At 44.4% G+C, this 22,449-nt stretch overlaps 1 protein-coding gene across 1 annotated transcript in view; it reads left to right on the top strand.

The window, feature by feature from the left end:
- STXBP1 (syntaxin binding protein 1) overlaps positions 1 to 19,076 on the top strand; it is a gene marked incomplete in the record, with an annotated part of 68,900 nt that extends 49,824 nt beyond the window's left edge. The window contains 2 exon segments of the mRNA XM_056540620.1: positions 8,259 to 8,391; positions 17,502 to 19,076. Coding sequence (XP_056396595.1) covers positions 8,259 to 8,368 — 110 coding nt within the window.
- Positions 19,077 to 22,449: the final 3,373 nt, after the last annotated feature.

The raw sequence follows: 22,449 nt of genomic DNA, 5'->3' as shown, positions 1-22,449 counted from the left end.
TGTCTCCAGTCGGTCCTCACACATGTGTCATAAATGCTTGTGTTGTTGTAGCTGTGAAGTGTGAATGAGGATGTGTGATGTGGTGTATGTGTGTATTGTACAGACCGTGTCTGCCTCTATGTCTTCCTGATCTTTTCGCTATTCTTTATGTTCTCTGACTGTCTTGTTTTTTTTTCTGTTTCACGAGGTGAGAAAATTGGATCGAAAATGGCCTCTTAGACCTTATTATTAAAGGGGTACTCCAGCCGGAAACAATTTTTTATTTTTTTTAAATCAACTGGTGCCAGAAAGTTAAACAGATTTGTAAATGACTTTTATATAAAAAAATATTAATCCTTCCAGTACTTATCAGCTGCTGTATGCTCCACAGGAAGTTCTTTTCTTTTTTGAATTTCCTTTCTGTCTGACCACAGTGCTCTCTGCTGACACCTCTGTTTGTTTCAGGAACTGTCCAGAGCAGGATAGAGGTTTGCTATAAGAATTTATTTCTACTCTGGACAGTTCCTGACATGGACAGAGGTGTCAGCAGAGAAGATATTCAAAAAAAGAAAAGAACTTCCTGTGGAGCATACAGCATCTGATAAGTACTGGAAGGGTTAAGATTTTTATATAGAAGTCATTTACAAATCTGTTTAACTTTCTGGCACCAGTTTATAAAAAAAAAAAAAATGCTTTCCACTGGAGTACCCCTTTAAGTGATAATAGGCAAATAAAGTATATGGCAAAATGTAGACTTGTCAGTGCCCAAGAAAATCTGCAGCAAAATCTCAGAAACTGAAGGGCGGTGCAGAGTTTTAAACCCTCGGCATGCCAGTTTTATGTCACCAAAGGCTGTTCGGGCATGCTGGGAGTTGTAGTTTTGCAACAGCTAGTTGGGAAACACAGCCCATTCAGTGACTGGAGGCACAGCTGTTGCAGAACAACAACTCCCAGCATGCCCGGACAGCCAAAGGTTTAGGGGATCTTGCTCTAATGCAGTGTTTCCTAATCAGCGTGCCTCCAGCTGTTGTAAAACTACAACTTCCAGCATGCCCGGACAGCCAAAGGCTGTCCGGGCATGCTGGGAGTTGTAGTTTTGCAACAGCTAGTTGGGAAACACAGCCCATTCAGTGACTGGCGGCACAGCTGTTGCGGAACTACAACTCCCAGCATGCCCGGGCAGCCAAAGGTTTAAGGGATATTGTTCTAATGCAGGGTTTCCCAACCACTGTGCCTCCAGCTGTTGCAAAACTACAACTCCCAGCATGCCCGGACAGCCAAAGGTTTAGGGGATCTTGCTCTAATGCAGTGTTTCCCAATCAGCGTGCCTCCAGCTGTTGTAAAACTACAACTTCCAGCATGCCCGGACAGCCTTTGGCTGTCCGGGCATGCTGGGAGTTGTAGTTTTGCAACAGCTATTTCGGAAACACAGCCCATTCAGTGACTTGAGGCACAGCTGTTGCAGAACTACAACTCCCAGCATGCCCGGGCAGCCAAAGGTTTAAGGGATATTGTTCTAATGCAGGGTTTCCCAACCACTGTGCCTCCAGCTGTTGCAAAACTACAACTCCCAGCATGTCTGGACAGCCAAAGGTTTAGGGGATCTTGCTCTAATGCAGTGTTTCCCAACCAGAGTGCCTCCAGCTGTTGTAAAACTACAACTTCCAGCATGCCCGGACAGCCAAAGGCTGTCCGAGCATGCTGGGAGTTGTAGTTTTGCAACAGCTAGTTGGGAAACACAGCCCATTCAGTGACTGGCGGCACAGCTGTTGCGGAACTACAACTCCCAGCATGCCCGGGCAGCCAAAGGTTTAAGGGATATTGTTCTAATGCAGGGTTTCCCAACCATTGTGCCTCCAGCTGTTGCAAAACTACAACTCCCAGCATGCCTAGACAGCCAAAGGTTTAAGGGATATTGCTCTAATGCAGTGTTTCCCAACCACTGTGCCTCCAGCTGTTGCAAAACTACAACTCCCAGCATGCCTGGACAGCCAGTTTTGCCTGTAATGTTCTTCCATCTCAGTATACAGTATATACAGTATATACAGTATCAGTGGTCGTCCAGTTTTCTCTCCTCTGGAGAAGTGTACGTCTGAAGTCTCTTATATGATCCCTGTTTGTTCCTGTTTTGTGAAGAGTTTTGTCTTTCGCTGTCCTTTGTCCGCTTCTGTCTGTTTTACTCACTACCTTTCCTCTCTTCTAACTTTCTAACCTCCATTTCATCTATTTCACATTTAATCATCTATTTCCCCTCTAGTTCTCATTTTACATCTTGTCACTTCCATGTAGATTTAGTTCTTTTTGGCTTTTGACACATTATTCTATATGTGTACCCATCCCTTGCGGCATTAAAGGGGTTATCCAGGAAAAAAAACTTTTTTTATATATCAACTGGCTCCAGAAAGTTGAACAGATTTGTAAATTACTTCTATTAGAAAATCTTAATCCTTTCAGTACTTATGAGCTGCTGAAGTTGAGTTGTTCTTTTCTGTCTAAGTGCTCTCTGATGACACCTGTCTCGGGAACTGTTCAGAGTAGAAGTAAAACCCCATAGCAAAACCTCTTCTACTCTGTGCAGTTCCCGAGACAAGCAGAGATGTCAGCAGAGAGCACTGTTGCCTGACAGAAAAGAACAACTCAACTTCAGCAGATGATAATTATTGGAAGGATTAAGATTTTTTAATAAAAGTCATTTACAAATCTTTTTAACTTTCTGGAGCCAGTTGAGATATATATATATATATATATATATATATATATATATAAAGTTTTTTTCCTGGAATACCCCTTTAAGGTTTGTACCCTTTGGGGGGGCTTGGTTTATCCAGAGCTGATTTCTTCCAAAAACAGTGCCCCCTGCCCCTGTCTTCAGGTTGTATGTGGCATTGCAGCTCTGTTTTATTGAAGTAAATAGAGAGTCAGGTTGTAATACCATACACAACCTAAGGATAGGGGTGGCGCTATTTTTCTATTTCTGGATAACCCTTTAAAGGTCAAGTATCATGATAAAAAAAACATATTTCCCCTATCCGATGGATAGGGCATAAGTTATAGATCGCAGGGGGTCCGAGCACTAGGGAACCCCCCCCCCCCCCCCCACGATCTCCTGTTTGGAGCCCCGGGTCTCCAGCACAGGAGCGCGACACGACCCCTGCCCGAAGCGGGGGCTGCCACCCCCTCTATATATCTCTATGGGAAAGCCGTTCTACAATCTTCGGCTCTCCCATAGAGCTTTATGGAGGGGTCGTGACGCGCTCCTGTGCTGGAGACCCGGGGCTCCAAACAGGACATCATGGGGGGCCCCAGCGCTAGGACCCCTGTGATCTAAAACTTATAATATAATAATACGTTTTTAAATCACGATACTTATCCTTTAATCCTACTGGCATCACCTTTTCTCTTTGGGCTACTGCACACTAATGGGAATAAAGGGGGGGCGCTGCCTCTACCCTAAAATATGTCCCAGTCAAGGGCGAAAGCTAATGTCTAGAGGTCACTGACCACTATATAGAGCAGGTGTCTGCAGCAAAGTAAATGTTGCTGCAGTGGACATCCGCTGCATATTAAAGGGGTACTCCACTGGAAAACATTTCTTTTAATCAACTGGTGCCAGAAAAAGTTAAACAAATTTGTAAATTACTTCTATTTAAAAATCTTAATCCTTCCAGTACTTACCAGCTGCTATATTCTCCACAGGAAGTTCTTTTCTTTTTTGAATTTCCTTCCTGTCTGACCACAGTGCTCTCTGCTGACACCTCTGTCCATTTCAGGAACTGTCCAGAGCAGTAGAGGTTTGCTATGAGGATTTGCTTGTACTCTGGACAGTTCCTAAAATGGACAGAGGTGTCAGCAGAGAGCACTGTGGTCAGACAGAAAGGAAATTCAAAAAGAAAAGAACTTCCTGTGGATCATAACAGCAGCTGATAAGTACTGGAAGGATTAAGATTTTTAAATAGAAGTCATTTACAAATCTGTTTTAACTTTCTGGTACCAGCTGATAAAAATGTTTTCCAGTGGAGTGCCCCTTTAATTCTACAGATATGTGAGGTATCTGCTCTTCATTGAGGACATGCATGTGTCCTGCCCATTGGTGGCCTGTCCCTGGCAGAGGTGGCAGCTGCATGCTATGCCCTAAATCAGTCTTTCAGGGTGCCTCCAGCTGTTGCAAAGCTACAACTCCCAGCATGCCCGGACAGTCTCTGTCTGTAGCTTAAAGGAGAACTGCAGCGGTATATAACTCATCTCCTATGCGCAGTATAAGGGATAAGTGTTTGATCACGGGGGGTCTGACTGCTGGGACCCCCTGCAGTCTCCCATACCAGGACCTGGCACTGCCGCGGCTCTGCCTGCCTAGTGCTTATGTCATCAACCTTACTGAGGTCGACAGACAGGCCCCTCCATTCAGCGCCACGGCTCTACAAACGCTGCGTCTCCGCCTCTTCCATAGAGATACATGGAGGAGGCAGAACAGAGGCCCCATACAGAACATCGCGGGGGGTTCCAGCGGTCGGCCCCCTCATGATCAAACACTTATCCTGCGTATAGGGAATAAGTTATATACCGCTGCAGTTCTCCTTTTATATATATTCCTTCTTTTGTCTGTGTCTGGTCTTTGTTGGTCAGTGAGTTCTGTATCTCCTCTTACACCATGGTCTTGGAGCCTAGGCTGCATTCACACTTCGTTTTTACATTACGGGTACCGGATCCGGCTGGGGGAGGGGCAAACCGGGCTCTCCCGTACCCCAGCTGGACCAGCGCTGAACTCCCATTTACTTTAATGAGCCGACCAAAGTCAAACGGTGACTCCGGTTGGCTCATTTTTGACCCGTATACAGTTTCCGGACCGGACTAAAAACCTTCGTATATTACAGTTTTAGGTCCGGTCACAAAACTGGATACAGGTCAAAAATGAGCCGACCGGAGTCACCGTTTGACTCCGGTCGGCTCATTAAAGTAAATGGGAGTTCAGCGCTGGTCCAGCTGGGGTACAGGAGAGCACGGTTTGCCACTTCCCCAGCCGGATCCGGTACCCGTAATGTAAAAACGAAGTGTGAATGCAGCCTTAATCTTCTTCTTCCATGATATTGTAAACAATGTCTTGAGACTGTATCTGGTGTCACCACTTTGGAGATACTCTACAGAAAAAAGGGAATTGCTTATATGGCAGGTGTAGCTCTGTTCCCGCTACCAGTGTGGTGCCCTAAGCCAGTGTTTTCCAACCAGGGTGCCTCCAGCTGTTGCAAAACTACAACTCCCAGTGATGTGTAGAGGGGGAGCTCATATAACTGCTCACTAGATTTTAAAGGGGTACTTCGGGGAAAACTTTTTTTTTTTTAATCAACTGAAAGTTAAAAAGACTTGTAAATGACTTCAATTAAAAAATCTCAATCCTTCCAGTACTTATTAGCTGCTGAATACTACATAGGAAATTATTTTATTTTTGGAACGCAGTGCTCTCTGCTGACATCACGAGCACAGTGCTCTCTGCTGACATCATGACCACAGTGCTCACTGCTGACATCTCTGTCCATTTTAAGAACTGTCCAGAGTAGGAGAAATTCCCCATAGCAAACATATGCTGCTCTGGACAGTTCCTAAAATGGACAGAGATGTCAGCAGAGAGCACTGTGGTCATGATGTCAGCAGAGAGCACTGTGCTCGTGATGTCAGCAAAGAGCATTGCGTTCCAAAAAGAAAATAATTTCGTCTGTAGTATTCAGCAGCTAATAAGTGCTAGAAGGATTAAGATTTTTTAATAAAAGTAATTTACAAATCTGTTCAACTTTCTGGCACCAGTTGATTTAAAGAAAAAAAGTTTCCCACCGGAGTACCCCTTTAAGGCAGCAGAAAGCCTTTCTTAAATAAGACAGCTCTGTTCCCGCTACCGGTGAGGATGCCCTAAGCCAGCGTTTTCAAACCAGCGTGCCTCCAGCTGTTGCAAAACTACAACTCCCAGCATGCCCGGACAGCCTCCGGCTGTCCGGGCATGCTGGAAGTTGTAGTTTTGCAACAGCTGGAGACACCCAGGTTGGAAAACACTGCCCTAATATAGCTGTAGATGGCTGTTTATACCAGCCTGTAGTCTGCAAATGATTCCCATAATACAGACTGCCCAGACCACCGAGGCTCCATTCACATTATTGTCAGAGACGGCATCTTAGTTAGATTTGATGGAAAGAAAACGTGTAGCATGCTGCGCTATTCTTCCCACCGAAACTAGAGAACCTGACCGACCCCATGATAAGGCAGTGGAGTCTATACGGCACAGTTTGTCCTCTGGTGGGTCCGGCACTGCTATCCTGGTATCAGTCATGACAGCGGTGTGAACAGAGCTTTACTAAAAGAGAAACTGCTCTGCTGTATTAGGAGGGGTTCACACAACGGAAAATGCGCCAACTTTTTTTTTTACAAGCATAATTTCTTCCGTACACGTCGAAAAGACTGATCAGCTTTAGTTCTTTCGACAAATATGGATGGAAAAAAACAGGTAAAATAAAAAATATAAGGCAAATTTTCCAATGTGGGAACCCAGCCTTAAAGGGGTTATCCAGGAAAAAACTTTGTATGTTTTTTATATATATATATATATATATATATATCTCAACTGGCTCCAGAAAGTTAAACAGATTTGTAAATTACTTCTATTAAAAAATCTTAATCCTTTCAGTACTTATGAGCTGCTAAAGTTGAGTTGTTCTTTTCTGTCTAAGTGCTCTCTGATTACATCTGTCTCGGGAACTGTCCAGAGTAGAAGCAAATCCCCATAGCAAACCTCTTCTTAACAGTTGCCAGTGCAGTTCCCGAGACAGACAGAGATGTCAGCAGAGAGCACTGTTGCCAGACAGAGAAAAACAACTCAACTTCTGCCGCTGATAATTATTGGAAGGATTGAGATTTTCCAATAGAAGTAATTTACAAATCTGTTTATCTTTCTGGAGCCAGTTGATATTAAAAAAAAAAAAAGTTTTTTTCCTGGAATACCCCTTTAAGAAGCTACTATTTTATGCAATACCCTGGAATATAAAGTATTTCCAAAGGTAGATCACTTTAATGGGGTTGTGTCATAAGGCATAATAACGCAGCTTCCTAATATATATGGTTATATATTGTTATATCACACTATCTGAAAGCAGAGAGCCCCTGTCCCTGCTTTCCCTTCCCCTCCTACCAGTAATGTGTAGAGGGGGAGCTCATATTACTGCTCACTAGATTTTAAGGAAGCAGAAAGTCTTTCTCAAATAGGACAGCAATGAGTCTGTTCTGACTGAAACTACTGTGACTGATAGAGGCTACCTGCTGCCGTAAAATTTAATGATCAGTAATAGAAGCACCCCCCTATTTCAATCAGTGGTTTAGTCCTAAGCAGACGGGGGAGCAGGGATGGTTCTCTGAATGTGACATGATGTCACAGCTAGAAGGGGAGAGCAGAGCTGATATAGAAGATCTGTGCAGTATCCAGTATTAATAAGTTGCTTTATTATACTTTTTGACATCATACGCAGGTTGTTTTTTTTAGCTGGAAAACCCCTTAAAGGGGACCCCCGCGACCTCGGCTGCGGCACCCCAGACATCCGGTGCACGGAGCGAATTTCATTCCGTGCCGGATGACTGGCGATGCGGGGTGGAGTCTTGTGACGTAACGGCCATGCCCCCTCCCATAGACTTGCATTGAGGGGGCGTGGCCGTGACTTCACGAGCCTCCTGCACTGCACCCGACGCTCTAAACGAATGTCGGGTGCAGAAGGGAGATCGCTGGGGTCCCCAGAGCCGGGACCCTCACAATCAGACATCTTATTCCCTATCTTTTGTATAGGGGATAAGATGTCTAGGGGCAGAGTACCCCTTTAAGCTACAACATTTGTACTATCTTTTTGTATATATATATTATTTTTTTGCTTTTGCATGGTTTCTTGCGCTTTTCTTCTTGCTGGTTGTCCTTCTCTGTCCTTGCTCCTTACAGTCAGCCTCATTTGTTCTGCTCTCTCAGCTTTCTTGCTGCGTTCTCCTTTAAGGCTTACCATCCATTTCTCTTTTATCCCCAGTCTCCTTTGCGCCTTTCTTCTGCCTTTACTCTTTCATTGACTTTTCTCTTCTGGATCTTTCTCTTTCTTCTTCATAACGTTCCTCGCAGCCTCATCATCCTTTCCTTCTGACCTCTGTCCACCATGATCTTCTCTATGTATAATTTCTTCAGCAGCCCCCCTTCTCTCTCGTTCCCCTCCCCCCTGCTCCCCCTATGCGTGTTAGGCCTTTGTCAGCCCCCCTCTCTTCTCTCACAGGTTCCACTCACATATTAACACCCATCAAATTCCTTCAAGACCTCAGACACCCAGACTTCCGAGACAGCAGTCGGGTGTCATTCGAGGACCCGGCTCCCATCATGGAGTGAGGTCTAGCGAGCTGGGACAAAAAGTAAAGAGAGACTTTAATACCCCCCGACCCTCACCCCCCACCCTTCGTGGATTTCTCTGCCCCACTCACCCTCAGCTCGGGCATCACCAATTTCAATATCACTTTGTTTGTTACAATAAGAAAATGCTTGCTGGTTTTTTTATTTTTCTGTTGGAAATGTCATTATTGTAACAGTTGAAAATGTTTCCTTTCACCTTCCGCCGATCATGACGTCTCATGATTGACCTGCGCCTCCATCTTCCCATTCAGCTTGCTCTATCATGATGTCATGCCGCTTGCCCCTTCTCTGCTTTCAGGTTCTTCTTTTTTCTTCCGCTATTCCCCTCTTCATCGTATCATTTGATCTTTTCCATTTCCATCAGAAATTCATTCTTCACTATCCATGTGACTATCCTTTTAAGCTTCCTTCTACATCTAGGTTCCCGTGACCTCTGATCACCTACGTCAAAATGGCCGTCAATGATTACGGTCACCAGTAAAGTCAATGGAGAGGTTACTTTATATTTGCATCACCCTTCCTATGCTTTGCTGTAGGCAGGACACAGGCTGCCATAAACAGCAACCTGTATAGTGCTGCCATACACAGCAACCTGTATACTGTAGTGCTGTCATAAACAGCAACCTGTATTGTGCTGACAATGAAGGGTGTTACACAGTGTTTCCCAACCAAAGTGCCTCTGGATATTGCAAAACTACAATTCCCAGCATGCTCAGACAGCCGAACACTGGTGTAACAAGTAATCATAGTGCCCCCTCTAGCAAGGTAATGAATATTTTGGTCTCCCTAATGCACAGACTATAGAATATGAATTATACTTTAATGTCACAGTACAGGGATAATACACAGTGATGTCACAGTACAGGGATAATACACAGTGATGTCACAGTACAGGGATAATACACACAGTGATGTCACAGTACAGGGATAATACACAGTGATGTCACAGTACAGGGATAATACACACAGTGATGTCACAGTACAGGGATAATACACAGTGATGTCACAGTACAGGGATAATACACAGTGATGTCACAGTACAGGGATAATATACACAGTGATGTCACAGTACAGGGATAATACACACAGTGATGTCACAGTACAGGCATAATACACACAGTGATGTCACAGTACAGGCATAATACACACAGTGATGTCACAGTACAGGAATAATACACAGTGATGTCACAGTACAGGGATAATACACAGTGATGTCACAGTACAGGGATAATACACACAGTGATGTCACAGTACAGGGATAATACACACAGTGATGTCACAGTACAGGGATAATACACAGTGATGTCAGAGTACAGGCATAATACACACAGTGATGTCACAGTACAGGGATAATACACTCAGTGATGTCACAGTACAGGGATAATACACACAGTGATGTCACAGTACAGGGATAATACACAGTGATGTCACAGTACAGGGATAATACACACAGTGATGTCACAGTACAGGGATAATACACAGTGATGTCACAGTACATGGATAATACACACAGTGATGTCACAGTACAGGGATAATACACATAATGATGTCACAGTACAGGGATAATACACAGTGATGTCACAGTACAGAGATAATACACTCAGTGATGTCACAGTACAGGGATAATACACTCAGTGATGTCACAGTACAGGGATAATACACACAGTGATGTCAGAGTACAGGGATAATACACTCAGTGATGTCACAGTACAGGGATAATACACATAATGATGTCACAGTACAGGGATAATACACAGTGATGTCACAGTACAGAGATAATACACTCAGTGATGTCACAGTACAGGGATAATACACACAGTGATGTCACAGTACAGGCATAATACACACAGTGATGTCACAGTACAGGCATAATACACACAGTGATGTCACAGTACAGGAATAATACACAGTGATGTCACAGTACAGGGATAATACACACAGTGATGTCACAGTACAGGGATAATACACTCAGTGATGTCACAGTACAGGGATAATACACATAATGACGTCACAGTACAGGGATAATACACAGTGATGTCACAGTACAGGGATAATACACACAGTGATGTCACAGTACAGGGATAATAATTTATTGAGTGACAATAGAGGAAATATTCAAAGCGTGATGTCACAGAACAGAAAAATTGGGAAACATGATGTCACAGCACAGGAATAACATAGGTACAAAAAGAACGACATATACAGAGAAATAATAATGCACACAGTAACCATGGGGCTCCATAATAAAATTTCGACTGGGGCCACATGTCAATTATTTCTGCACAATCCGCTCGGAAATGCATTGCCGACAATGAAGAAGGCGCATTTCCGAGCGGTCCTAGCACCGGCACGTTCTGCCCACCTAAGTCACTCCCAGCCTATACAGGTAAACACAGGAGTAGAGGATCTTTGGGCCTCTTCATTCTAAGGACAGTGTTTCCCATGCAGCGTGCCTCCAGCTGTTGCTAAACTACAACTCCCAGCATGCCCGGACAGCCAACGGCTGTCCGGGCATGCTGGGAGCTGTAGTTTTGCAACAGCTGGAGTCACGCTGGTTGAAAAACAATGGCCTAAGGTCACCTTCCTACCTAAATCCATCACTTCTCCCTCTCTCACCCATCACTCCCCATGTCATCCTTTCCATGGGACAAACATTTTCAAGCATTTTTGCTGTGCCAGCGGTTCACTTGTCAGCCCTGCGACAATCTTTGTAAGTTTACCGTACGGCGGCGGTGGGGGGGCGGCGGACTCAGCTCCCCCCCGCCAGAAACATTGCCACTGGTTGCATGAAGTCATGTTTTCACCGATTCAAGGCAAGGAACGCTCGCTCCTGACCCGTTATGGCAGAGAACGGGTTAATGTCCTAGCAGTCCATAGGGGGGGGAGCGGATTTAACCTGCGAGTGTCCCCCGCGCAAATACGGAGCCCCAAAAATTGTATTATATCCTATTGAAAAGATTTTTATTATTAGGAAGCAGCGACATCGCCAGACAACGAGACGAGCGCGCGTTTTATAGTAAACCAGTCATGTGATCACCGTCTCCGCCGCGCGCCGGTGACACTCGCATCTTAACCGGTCCCCCGTTGATGTCAACCAGGCCGAATGTCACCTTTTCCATATAAGTCTGGATCAGAATTGGCTAATATTACCAATTTAACCTAAAAATTTTTTTTAACCCTATGACCGCCAAGGTGAGTCGGTTGGTTTTTGCCGTAAAAAGGTGCCAGGCCCCCTGGTTTCGATGTGCCACGTCCTCATCAATCCAGCGACATTCTCTTCCATTAACCCCTTCTCTCCCTGGGTATCGAGCAGGTATCGGGCTACAGCTCACGCAAGTCACTTTTTTTTTTTTTTTTTACGTTGAATCGCTCGTTCACGGGATCTGTGCATGCCATGGATTCCACGTCAGCAAGCATTGAATTCGTTTGGGGGGGGGGGGGGGGGGATTTGGTTTGACACAAAAATGTGTTTTTTATTTGTTTTGTTTTTTTCTCTTATGGGGGAGTTGGGAAGGATATCCAAAAAGGGACATTGCATGCTGGGAAGTATCAGCTATTGAGCCGATACGTGGCTGATCATGTTCATGTTATTATGTGCTTGTATAAAATGCGTTATCCTAGTTAGGAGTATCGAAAAGGCAACAAAAATGGGCAAAAAAACTTCTTATAAATATATATATATAATATAATCTTTTAAAACTTAAAGTGGTAGTTTAGTGATATGGCCTCCACCTATGTGGTAACAGTGAAAGTTCAGATCTCTGTGGGGTAGACCCCAATAGGTACAGTGGGGGGGAGATTTATCAAAACCTGTGTAGAGGAAAAGTTGACCAGTTGCCCATAGCAACCAATCAGATCGCTGCTTTCATTTTTCCACAGGCCTTTTCAAAAATGAAAGAAGCGATGTGATTGGTTGCTATGGGCAACTGGTCAACTTTTCCTCTGGATGGGTTTTGATAAATCTCCCCCAGTATGTCTCTCCAATTGTTTTTTGCAGATGCTTTTTCATTTGCCATTTTTCTTTATAGGGGCTTAAAGGGGTTCTCCGCTGGAAAACATTTTATTTTATTTTTTAAGTTATACAGATTACTTTCAAACATTTTTTACTATTTAAAAATCCTAATCCTTTCAGTACTTGTCAGCTGCTGTATGCTCCAGAGGAAGTTGTGTAGTTCTTTCCAGTCTGACCACAGTACTCTCTGCTGCCACCTCTGTCCGTGTCAGGAACTGTCCAGAGCAGGAGAGGTTTGCCATAGGTATTTGCTCCTTCTCTGGACAGTTCCTGACATGGACAGAGGGGGCAGCAGAGAGCACTGTGGTCAGACAGAAAAGAAGTTCAAAAAGAAAAGAACTTCCTGTGGAGCATACAGCAGCTGATAAGTACTGGAAGCATTAAGATTTTTAAATAGAAGTCATTTACAAATCTGTTTAACTTTCTGGCACCAGTTGATTAAAAATGTTTTTTTTTCCAGTGGAGTACCCCTTTAAAGGGGTACTTCATCAAATAGTAACTTATTCCCTATCCATGGGATAGAGGATAAGTGTCTGATGGCAGGGGAGTCCGACTGCTGGGGCCCCGGCTTTCTGAGAGGAGCGCGTTCTGGGGGCGGCACACACATGGAGCATGTGCCTACCCCAGCACATGCTCTTCTTATAGAGTCTTGAGCCTTGCAGGAGATCGCGGGGGGTCCCAGCGGTCGGACCCCCTGCGATCAGACACTCATCCCCTGTCCTGTGGATAGGGAATATGCTACTTTTCGCTGCAGTACCCCTTTAACCCCTACTAATCACGAGAATGCAAATGGTGCAGCATGGCACATGCTCGGCCACCGCGCCGTTCACATAGTATTGTAATGTGTCCGGTGAAATAAAGACATATAGTACATCCGCCCAGTTTAGCCATTGACCCTGCAGTGTTGATCCAGAAGAAGGCAAAAAAAAACATGAGGTAGAAGACAATTTTATAAATTTTAGGGAGAAAAATTCCTTCCTGACTCCAAATCTGGCATCACAATATCTCCATGGATCGATGACCCTTCTCCAGAGTATATTAACTAAACCTTGTAATATTGTTACTCTCCAAAAATGTATCCAGGCCCCCTTTGGACCTGGATTCCATAGAATTCTATAGTCCCACTGCTCTTACAATAAAGAATCCCTTCTGTGCTAGCGTAGAAACCTTATTTCCTCTAGACATATAGCGGTTGTCTCCAAACTGTGGACCTCCAGATGTTGGAAAACTACAACTCCCAGCATGCCCGGACAGCTGTTGGTAAAGAGTTCCATAGTCTCACTGGTCTTGCAGTAAAGAATCCCTTCTGTTCTCTGTATAATTTTTTTCCTCTAAGCAGTAGTCTCCAAACTGTAGACCTCCAGCTGTTGCAAAACTACAACTCCCAGCATGCCTGGACAGCCGTTGGCTGTCCAGGCATGCTGGGAGTTGTAGTTTTGCAACATCTGGAAGTCCACAGTTTGGAGACCACTGGTATAGAGGATGTCTCTTTGTTATAGTTCATGGGAGAGATCTCTGTACTGCCTCACCCTATCAGCCATATTTCTAAATTAAATAACCTTAATATTGAAAATCTTTCTGGGTGTTGTAGTCCACATTGTCTACGGGACTTAAAGGGGTACTCCACTGGAAAACATATATTTTTTTTTTAAATCAACTGGTGCCAGAAAGTTAAACAGATTTGTAAATTACTTCTATTAAAAAATCTTACTCCTTCCAGTACTTACCAGCTGCTGAATACTACAGAGAAAATGCTTTTCTTATTGAATGTCCTTTCTAACTGACCACACTGCTCTCTGCTGACACCTATGTCCATTTTAGGAACTGTCCAGAGTAGGAGCAAATCTCTATAGAAAACCTATCCTGCTCTGGACAGTTTCTAAAATGGACAGAGGTGTCAGCAGAGAGCACTGTGGTCATGCAGAAAGGAAATAACAAAAAAAAAAAACAGCAGCTGGAAGGATTAAGATTTATTAATAGAATTGATTTACATATCTGTTTTACTTTCTGGCACCAGTGTATTTAAAAAATAAATTTTTTTTTCCAGTGGAGTACCCCTTTAAGGCTTGGTCATCATCAAAAAGCTCCATAGATAACTAATGCAGCGGTGCCCGAGTTTTTGCACTCGGGGGACAATCGACCCCTTATTCTCGTGATTAGAGGGGGTCCCCCACCTATTGGCTAGTTTTTCTCAATTCTTTGGAGAGGGGGATACATTTTGTCATTGGGATAACCCTTTGAAAGGGGTACTCTGGAGGGGAATTTTTTTTTACAAATCAACTGGTGCCAGAAAGTTATGCAGATTTGTACATTACTTCTATCTTAATCCTTCCAGTACTTATCAGCTGCTCTATGCTCCAAAGGAAGCTGTGTAGTTATTTTCTATCTGACCACAGTGCTCTCTGCTGACACCTCTGTTCGTGTCAGGAACTGTCCAGAGTAGGGGCAAATCCCCATAGCAAACCTATCCTGTTCCAGACAGGTCCTGACACAGACAGAGGTGGCAGCAGAGAGCACTGTGGTCAGACTGGAAAGAACTACACAACTTTCTCTGTAGTATACAGCAGCTGATAAGTACTGGAAGGATTAAGATTTTTTTATAGAGGTTATTTACAAATCTGTTTAACTTTTTGGCACCAGTTGATTTAAAAAAAATGTTTTCTACCAGAATACCTCTTCAAGGCTTCATGAAAATGGCAAATGAGTACACGCTGAGCCAATATGGCAGCTATGCTCCATAATAGGGAGACCTAGTTTGTTGCCCCCAGTTTTCTAGAGGAGAACAGTACAATATGAGGTGTATATATATATATATATATATATATATGAGGTCACTGTATATGGTGATCTATTTGGGATAGGTAATAGTAGTAGTAAGGGGGGTGCTTCTGTACCCTTTAATGGTGAGCGGTTAAGGGGGTATTCCAGGATTTTTTTCTTCAGCAGTTTAGCCCATGATGCCAAGTTATAATACAGTGTAATTTGCTTCTATTACCTCCGTGCGCCACTTTGACCTGTTTTCATGCACAGGACCCGCACCTAGAAGTGCTGTAGAGCGAGTCAAATTATTTTACTATTGTCTCCGACCTTTCCCAGCATTCCATGCGGCCAGAGACGATGGGGGAGATTTATCAAAACCTGTCCAGAGGAAAAGTTGCCCAGTTACCTATAGCAACCAATCAGATCGCTTCTTTCACTTTGCAGAGGCCTTGTTAAAAAATGAAAGAAGCGATCTGATTGGTTGCTATAGGTAACTGGGCAACTTTTCCTTTGAACAGGTTTTGAGAAATCTCCCCCCGATATGTCATAAGTCACATGATTTCCAGGGGATTGGCTATACTGCAGGGATTTCCTGAAGTAATGCTAGCCACTCACTCACTACAGCAAAGCCACGCCCCCTGGAGACCATGTGACTTTTGAAATATTTGTCTCTTTCCCAGCATTCCACATAGCCAGAGACAATATGTCATAAGTCACATGGTCTCCAGGGGGCATCGCTGTGCTGCAGTGGATGGACGGGATATACTGAAGTAATGGTATCTTCAACACCCACTGCAGTATAAACACTCCCCCCGGAGACCATGTGACTTATGACATATTGGGGCAGATTTATCAAAACCTGTGCAGAGGAAAAGTTGACCATTTGACCATAGCAACCAATCAGATTGCTTCTTTCATTTGTGAAAAGGCCTCTAGAAAATGAAAGAAGCGATCTGATTGGTTGCTATGGGCAACTGTTCGAATTTTCCTCTACACAAGTATTGATAAATCTTCCCCCATTGTTTCTGTGCCCATGGAATGCTGGGAAAGATCAGAGACAACAATAAAATAAAAAGACTTAAAGGGAACCAATCATCAGATTTTACCCTATATAACGCTTGGTAAAGCGTTATTTAGGGTAAAATCTTTATTTTCACCATTCCCGGGGGACACTCCTGCCGCCGCCGTAAGTAGTCACCTGGGCGGGAGCTCTTATCACCTACTCCCGTTCTTCGGCCGGCAGCGACGCCCCCTCCGCTTGATTGACGGGCCGCGTCATCGCTGTGCTTCGTCTGTTCAGTGAGCGGAACAATGACGCGGCCCATCAATCAAACGGAGGGGGCGTCGCTGCCGGCCGAAGAACGGGAGTAGGTAAGAAGAGCTCCCCGCCCAGGTGACTACTTATGGCGGCGGCGACTAGTTTATAACTTCATATCTTCACCATCCCTGGGGCAGGAGCGTCCCCCGGGAATGGTGAGGACAACAATTTTACCCTATATAATGCTTTACCAAGCATTATATAGGGTCAAATCTGATGATTGGTTCCCTTTAAAGGGGTACTCTGCTCCTAGACATCTTATGCCCCTATCCAAAGGATAGGGGACGAGATGGCTGATCACTGGAACCCCCCACAATCTCTGCTGCGGCACCGCAGTCATAATGTGCTCGGAGCAAACTTCGCTCTGTTACTGATGACTAGCGATGCGGCCACGCCCCCTCCCATAGACTTGCATTGAGTGACGTCACGAGCCTCCGGTGTAGCAGCCGGCATTCTTATCGAACGCCGGGTGCTGCAGTGAAATCATAGGGGGATCCCAGTGATCAGACATCTTATCCCCTATATTTTGGATAGGGGATAAGATGTCTAGAGTACCCCTTTAAACTACAGCACTTCCGGGTGTGGGTCCTGTACATGAAAATGGGACAAAGCGGCGAACGGAGGTAATAGAAGCAAATTACACTGTATTATAACTTGGCATCATGGGCTCAAAGGATGAAGAGAAAAAAAAAAATCCTGGAATACCCCTTTAACTTAAGTCAGGATCAGCTGGATCAGCTTTGTCATGTGAGATAGCATGGAGTGGTAGATGAGATAGATTACCGCAGTGTTTCCCAACCAGGGTGCCTCCAGCTGTTGCACAACTACAACTCCCAGCATGCCCGGACAGCCAACGGCTGTCCGGGCATGCTGGGAGTTGTAGTTTTGCAACAGCTGGAGGCACCCTGGTTGGGAAAAACCTGGATTATTGGGTCCTCGCATTGGGTGTAACATCAGACGTCTCACTTTCTTTCTACTTACTTGTGTTTCCTTCTCTCTCTTCCTCCTTTATTTTGTTGCAGGCTCCACCCATGTCCTCACCCCTCAGAAACTCCTGGACGCCCTGAAGAGATTGAATAAGACAGATGATGAGATCAGCAGTTAGGTTTCCCCTAAACCCCCAAACTCTCATAGCTCTCCCCCCCTTATCCGTTCCTGCTCCCCCACCAGCTGTTGAGGATCAGTCTTCTTCGGTTCTTCTTTGCCCCCCCCCCAGCAAAAAAGGGAGTCCTAACCCCAGTACCACCCCATCCCGCCCTACTCGTAAACCAATGCGAATTATTGGCCTTTGATCAAGGCTTCTTATCATTACGGCATGGATGTACTTTTGGCCATTTTGTACTCCCCCCCCCCTTTCCCCATCGAGCCCTCCCTCCTGCATTGTGGCGATTGTAACCGTCTGTTCGTCCTGAAATTTGTAATGACACCAGTGATTTTTGGAATATTGCCTATTTTTCACGCATTACATTCCGGGTACCTGTATACACCGCGTGCACTGAGATCTTTTCCGTTGTGCAATTGCGTTGCTTTGCAGCCGAAACCCTTCTTCTCCATATGCAACCTGTACCAGGGATGTGCACAGGTTGACTAGAAAGGGGGCTTGAAGCCCCTGCCCTTTTCCTGTTCCTGGGCAGACTGGCATGTGGGCATTTATATAAATAATTATAAGTGCCCATTTTTATTTATAATTTTTTTTATTTTTATTTTTTGAGTTCAGCCCCTGCCCCCCAAAATGTCTGTGCACGTCCCTGACCTGTACTGCAACATAGTCTGGGGGGCGGTCATAGAACGCTTCTCTTCATGTCTTTCTATGCAGTTTCCCACAATGCACTTTGCAATGCTCCTCTGCCTATCTATCAAAAAAAAATTGAAGCAGAGTGTTCCAGCCTGCAGCAACTAAAGCCCCCCACCCCCACCCCTTATCGCCATGCGATAAAGCACAACCGACCGAGGGGTTAACTATCCGGTGACGCCACGTATCTCGATCACAGTCTAGAACGCGCCACATCCCACGCCCATTGACGTGTATGTCCAAACGCCATTGGTCCCAAGCGAACCTTCCCGACCCCGGTACCCACCAACCGATTTGTTATCTGTTCATGAAATGCGTGTTTTCTGTATTCGAGTGAGCTTGTCCCCCCTCCCCCCCACTACTTGGAAACGAATGCTTGCATCCTTAATGTGTGTAGCAACCTAAATGTCTGAGTTTGGTTTCCGTCCTAATATATATATATATATATATATATATAAAGAGATATTTATGTTTTTAGATAGAAGGGGTGAGGCTAAGGCCTTGACTGCGCCAGACTGCAACCTTAACTTATTGTGGCCGTTTAAATCACTGTTTCGCCTAAATAATAGCCAGGAATGGAAAGCGGGCGCCGAGCCGTCAAGAAAGGACGTTGCGATCTGTGATGTTATAATCCATTGCTGCTTATACCACATCTGTACACGTTTTGTTCCGTATGGATAGGGGACAAACCCAGGACACAACCCTCAGCCTCACTCCTCCCTTTTCCTGTAATATTCGTTCTGTGATAAAGTTTGTCATTTTTGCCTGCAAATAATAAAGAGGTTTTAAAAAGCATGAAAAAAAATTACGTGTACGGTGGATATAAGAATGAATAAACATGAGATATATGCGTAAAGACAGTGGTTCCCTTTCAGTGTGCCTACAGCTGTTGCAAAACTACAACTCCCAGCATGCCCGGACAGCCGAAGGCTGTCCGGGCATGCTGGGAGTTGTAGTTTTGTAAAAGCTGAAGGCACACTGCAAAAAGATAGACATTTGAGCTAAGCATGCATCATAGATGGCAGGTGCCGGCTGCTAACAGCGGCCGTCACTCACCATCAGTGACTGATCATTTTACCCTTAAAAAAAATTTCAGAGCTTTAAAAAAGCTGTGTATCATGTCTTTATTCTTGCTCACATAGTGCAATCTCCCAGCAGGAGAAAGTTGGCGTTTCCCAGCAGGCATGACATCACTGAAGCCTGCTGTGGGACCACATCTGCCCTGACATGGTTGCAGCGCTGTGATAAATAGAAGACCCCAGGTTCTCTACAGCTTTCAGTAAGGCTCTATGCATGTTTCAGGGAGGCTCTTTACAGCTTTCAGTGAGGCTCTTTGCAGCTGTCAATCAAGCTCCGTGCAGAGAAACACTTCCTGGGTTTGGTCTCCTGCCAGGCCAGGAGGAGACCAAACTCACTGTCTTAATTGTGTCAGGGAACAGAATTGAACCACCTAGTCTGCTAATTACACAAGGAACACTATATTAAAAGTTTTATTTGGTGACAGGTACTCTTTAAATGCCGCAATCATTAGTGATCAGGGCATTTAGAAGCTAAGTGAAAGGTGACACTTCTGTCCTGCACCCGATCTGCATACCTGAAATGGGATTGTAGGGTGCCGATCGGTTACTATGGCCTTTATTAGGCCTCTATGCCTGCCACAGTTATTCTGCTCAAACAGTCTACTTCAAACAGTCTACTACCGTCTACTTCTTGGGAAGTATGTGGGTATGGATGGTGCAAGTCACAAGGAATATGCAGTACTAATGAAGAAATCAAAAGAAGACTGCACTCCCCATCCACATTTCTTTATTCAGACTCGTGCAGGCGTTCGGTGGGGGAGGCAGGGGCACTCCGGGACATGTTGTTTTGCGCTGTCTTGCACTTCTTCAAGATGGAGTGCAACGTCCGCCATCACCGCAGTGTCATAAGAAGGCACTGGGCGTCATCAAAGGCCGTCGTGCAGTAAATCATGTGACAAAGCATGTGACAGCTGAGAAAATAATTATTTACAACAAACATTCAAGGAACACAGCGTACTATAACAAACTTTATTATAATAATAAAATTATACAACTAGCAAACGGAGAGAAACGTGTTGGACGTAAGGTGCTATGATGCTAAAGGTGAATGAATTAAAGAAACGGGGCCAATTCGATCCAATCATTGAGCCCTAATGGTCTAGTGGCATCAAGCTCCAAAATCCAGTAGGCTTCTCTCTTAAGCAGACAGGAGTGCCATTCGCTGCCTCTAGATGGTTGTTTTACTCTTTCGAGGCCGGTAAACTCCATAACATTGGCATTACTGTTGTGTACTTCTTTCATGTGGGAGACCAGTTTACGCAAGCACGTCCGGTCTATCGGGAACGGAACTTGTGATCCCCGACTGGTCTCCCACATGAAAGAAGTACACAACAGTAATGCCAATGTTATGAAATTTGCCGGCCTCAAGAGTAAAAACAACCCTCTAGAGGTGGCGACCGGCACTCCTGTCTGCTTAAGAGAGAAGCCTACTGGATTTTGGAGCTTGATGCCACTAGACCATTAGGGCTAAATAATTGGATCGATTTGGCCCTGTATCTTTAATTCATTATCCTTTAGCATCATAGCGCCTTATGTCCAATACGCTTCTCTACGTTTGCTAGTTCTATAATTTTGAAATAAGTTTGTTATAGTACGCTGTGTTTCTTGAATGTTTGTAAATAATTATTTTCTCAGCTGTCACATGCTTTGTTATGGTCACATGATATCATATCACATGATTTACTGCATGTCGGCCTTTGATGACGTCCGGTGTCTTCTTATGACGCTGCGGTGATGATGGACGTCGCACTCCGGCTTGAAGCGCAAGACCGTGCGAAACAAGTTGTCCCTGCGTGCCCCTGCCTCCTCCGCTGAACGCTTGCACAAGTCTGAATAAAGAAATGTGGATGGTGAGTGCAGTTTTCTTTTGTAGAGAGGAAGAGAGGGATGCACTCACCACTTCACTGCCGGTAAAAAAGACTTTATTCGGACATAACTTCAGAGCGTGGAGGACAGGGGGTGCAGGACGCCGGACACGAACAGATAACAGCCGTTTCACCCGCGCATGCAGGCTTCTTCAGACCAGACCTTCCTGTGACGTTCGGGCAGGTAATGTACTCACCTGCCCACAACGTCACAGGTCAGGTGATAACAAAAAATATCATGTGACAATTAAACCATGATAAAAACATAGCAAAAAAAAAACAAATACACAACAGCAGTCTTCTTTTGATTTCTTCAATAGTACTTTTGTAGTAATTACAACCTGTTGTCAAGTGTCCACAATATACAGAGAAATACTCTTCTAACCAGTTTATATGGCATATAACATGAATGATGCTTTATTTTTATTGTCCATGACAACTCATCACATCTACAAACAATATCACAATGTATTTTAGTGCAAATTGGGACACGAGATACATAATAATGAAATGTAAAACCTGAACACTTTCACATTTAACCTGGAGTGAAGCACAAGGTAGCCAGGATATATTTTGTCAACCAGATCCATAGAAGTTACCATGGCAGATCTAGTGTCATCATTTGAACAAATCTTTCATTTATGGTCATCCTACAGCAGTACAAGATTATTCCTTTGCTGCCTACGGACTCAAGGAAATAAAATGTCAGGTAAGTTAATCCACTTTCTGCCTGTCCTACAGGATCACCCAAATGATCTGATGCTGCCTACAGACTCTAAGAAATGAAAATTTTAGGTAAGTTAATTTTACACTTTCTCCCTGTCCTATGGCAGCACACAAATAATCTTGTGCTGCCTACAGACTCCAGGAAATGAAAATTTTATGTAAGTAAATGTTTTCATTTGCGGGCAGGACTGTAATATGATAGACAGCTTTGCTTTCAGGCACATGGTCCTTTCCCACACAGTGTATGACTATGAACAGTACCGCAGGTAGTGTGCAGCAATCTTCCTGCTATAGAGAACAATAGCAGTGAGGAATAAAGAGACCTGTGGAACAAAGCAATCTATAATCTGCTCTCTCCATCCATGGACATCATTGGCCACTTGTTGAGACCAGGTAACATGGCTTGTATACATCTCCAGAAGTTCAGTAAAGAAATGTTGCAAATGTTTTTATACAAGATGATTACGCTATAGACATTTTCTGGCAAAAAATATGGAACTTGCTTCTG

Source organism: Hyla sarda, chromosome 9, assembly GCF_029499605.1.
Source record: "Hyla sarda isolate aHylSar1 chromosome 9, aHylSar1.hap1, whole genome shotgun sequence".
Taxonomy (NCBI): Eukaryota; Metazoa; Chordata; class Amphibia; order Anura; family Hylidae; genus Hyla; species Hyla sarda.
The sequence above is the reverse complement of the archived record's forward strand: the minus strand, read 5'-3'. Positions and strand labels throughout refer to the sequence as shown.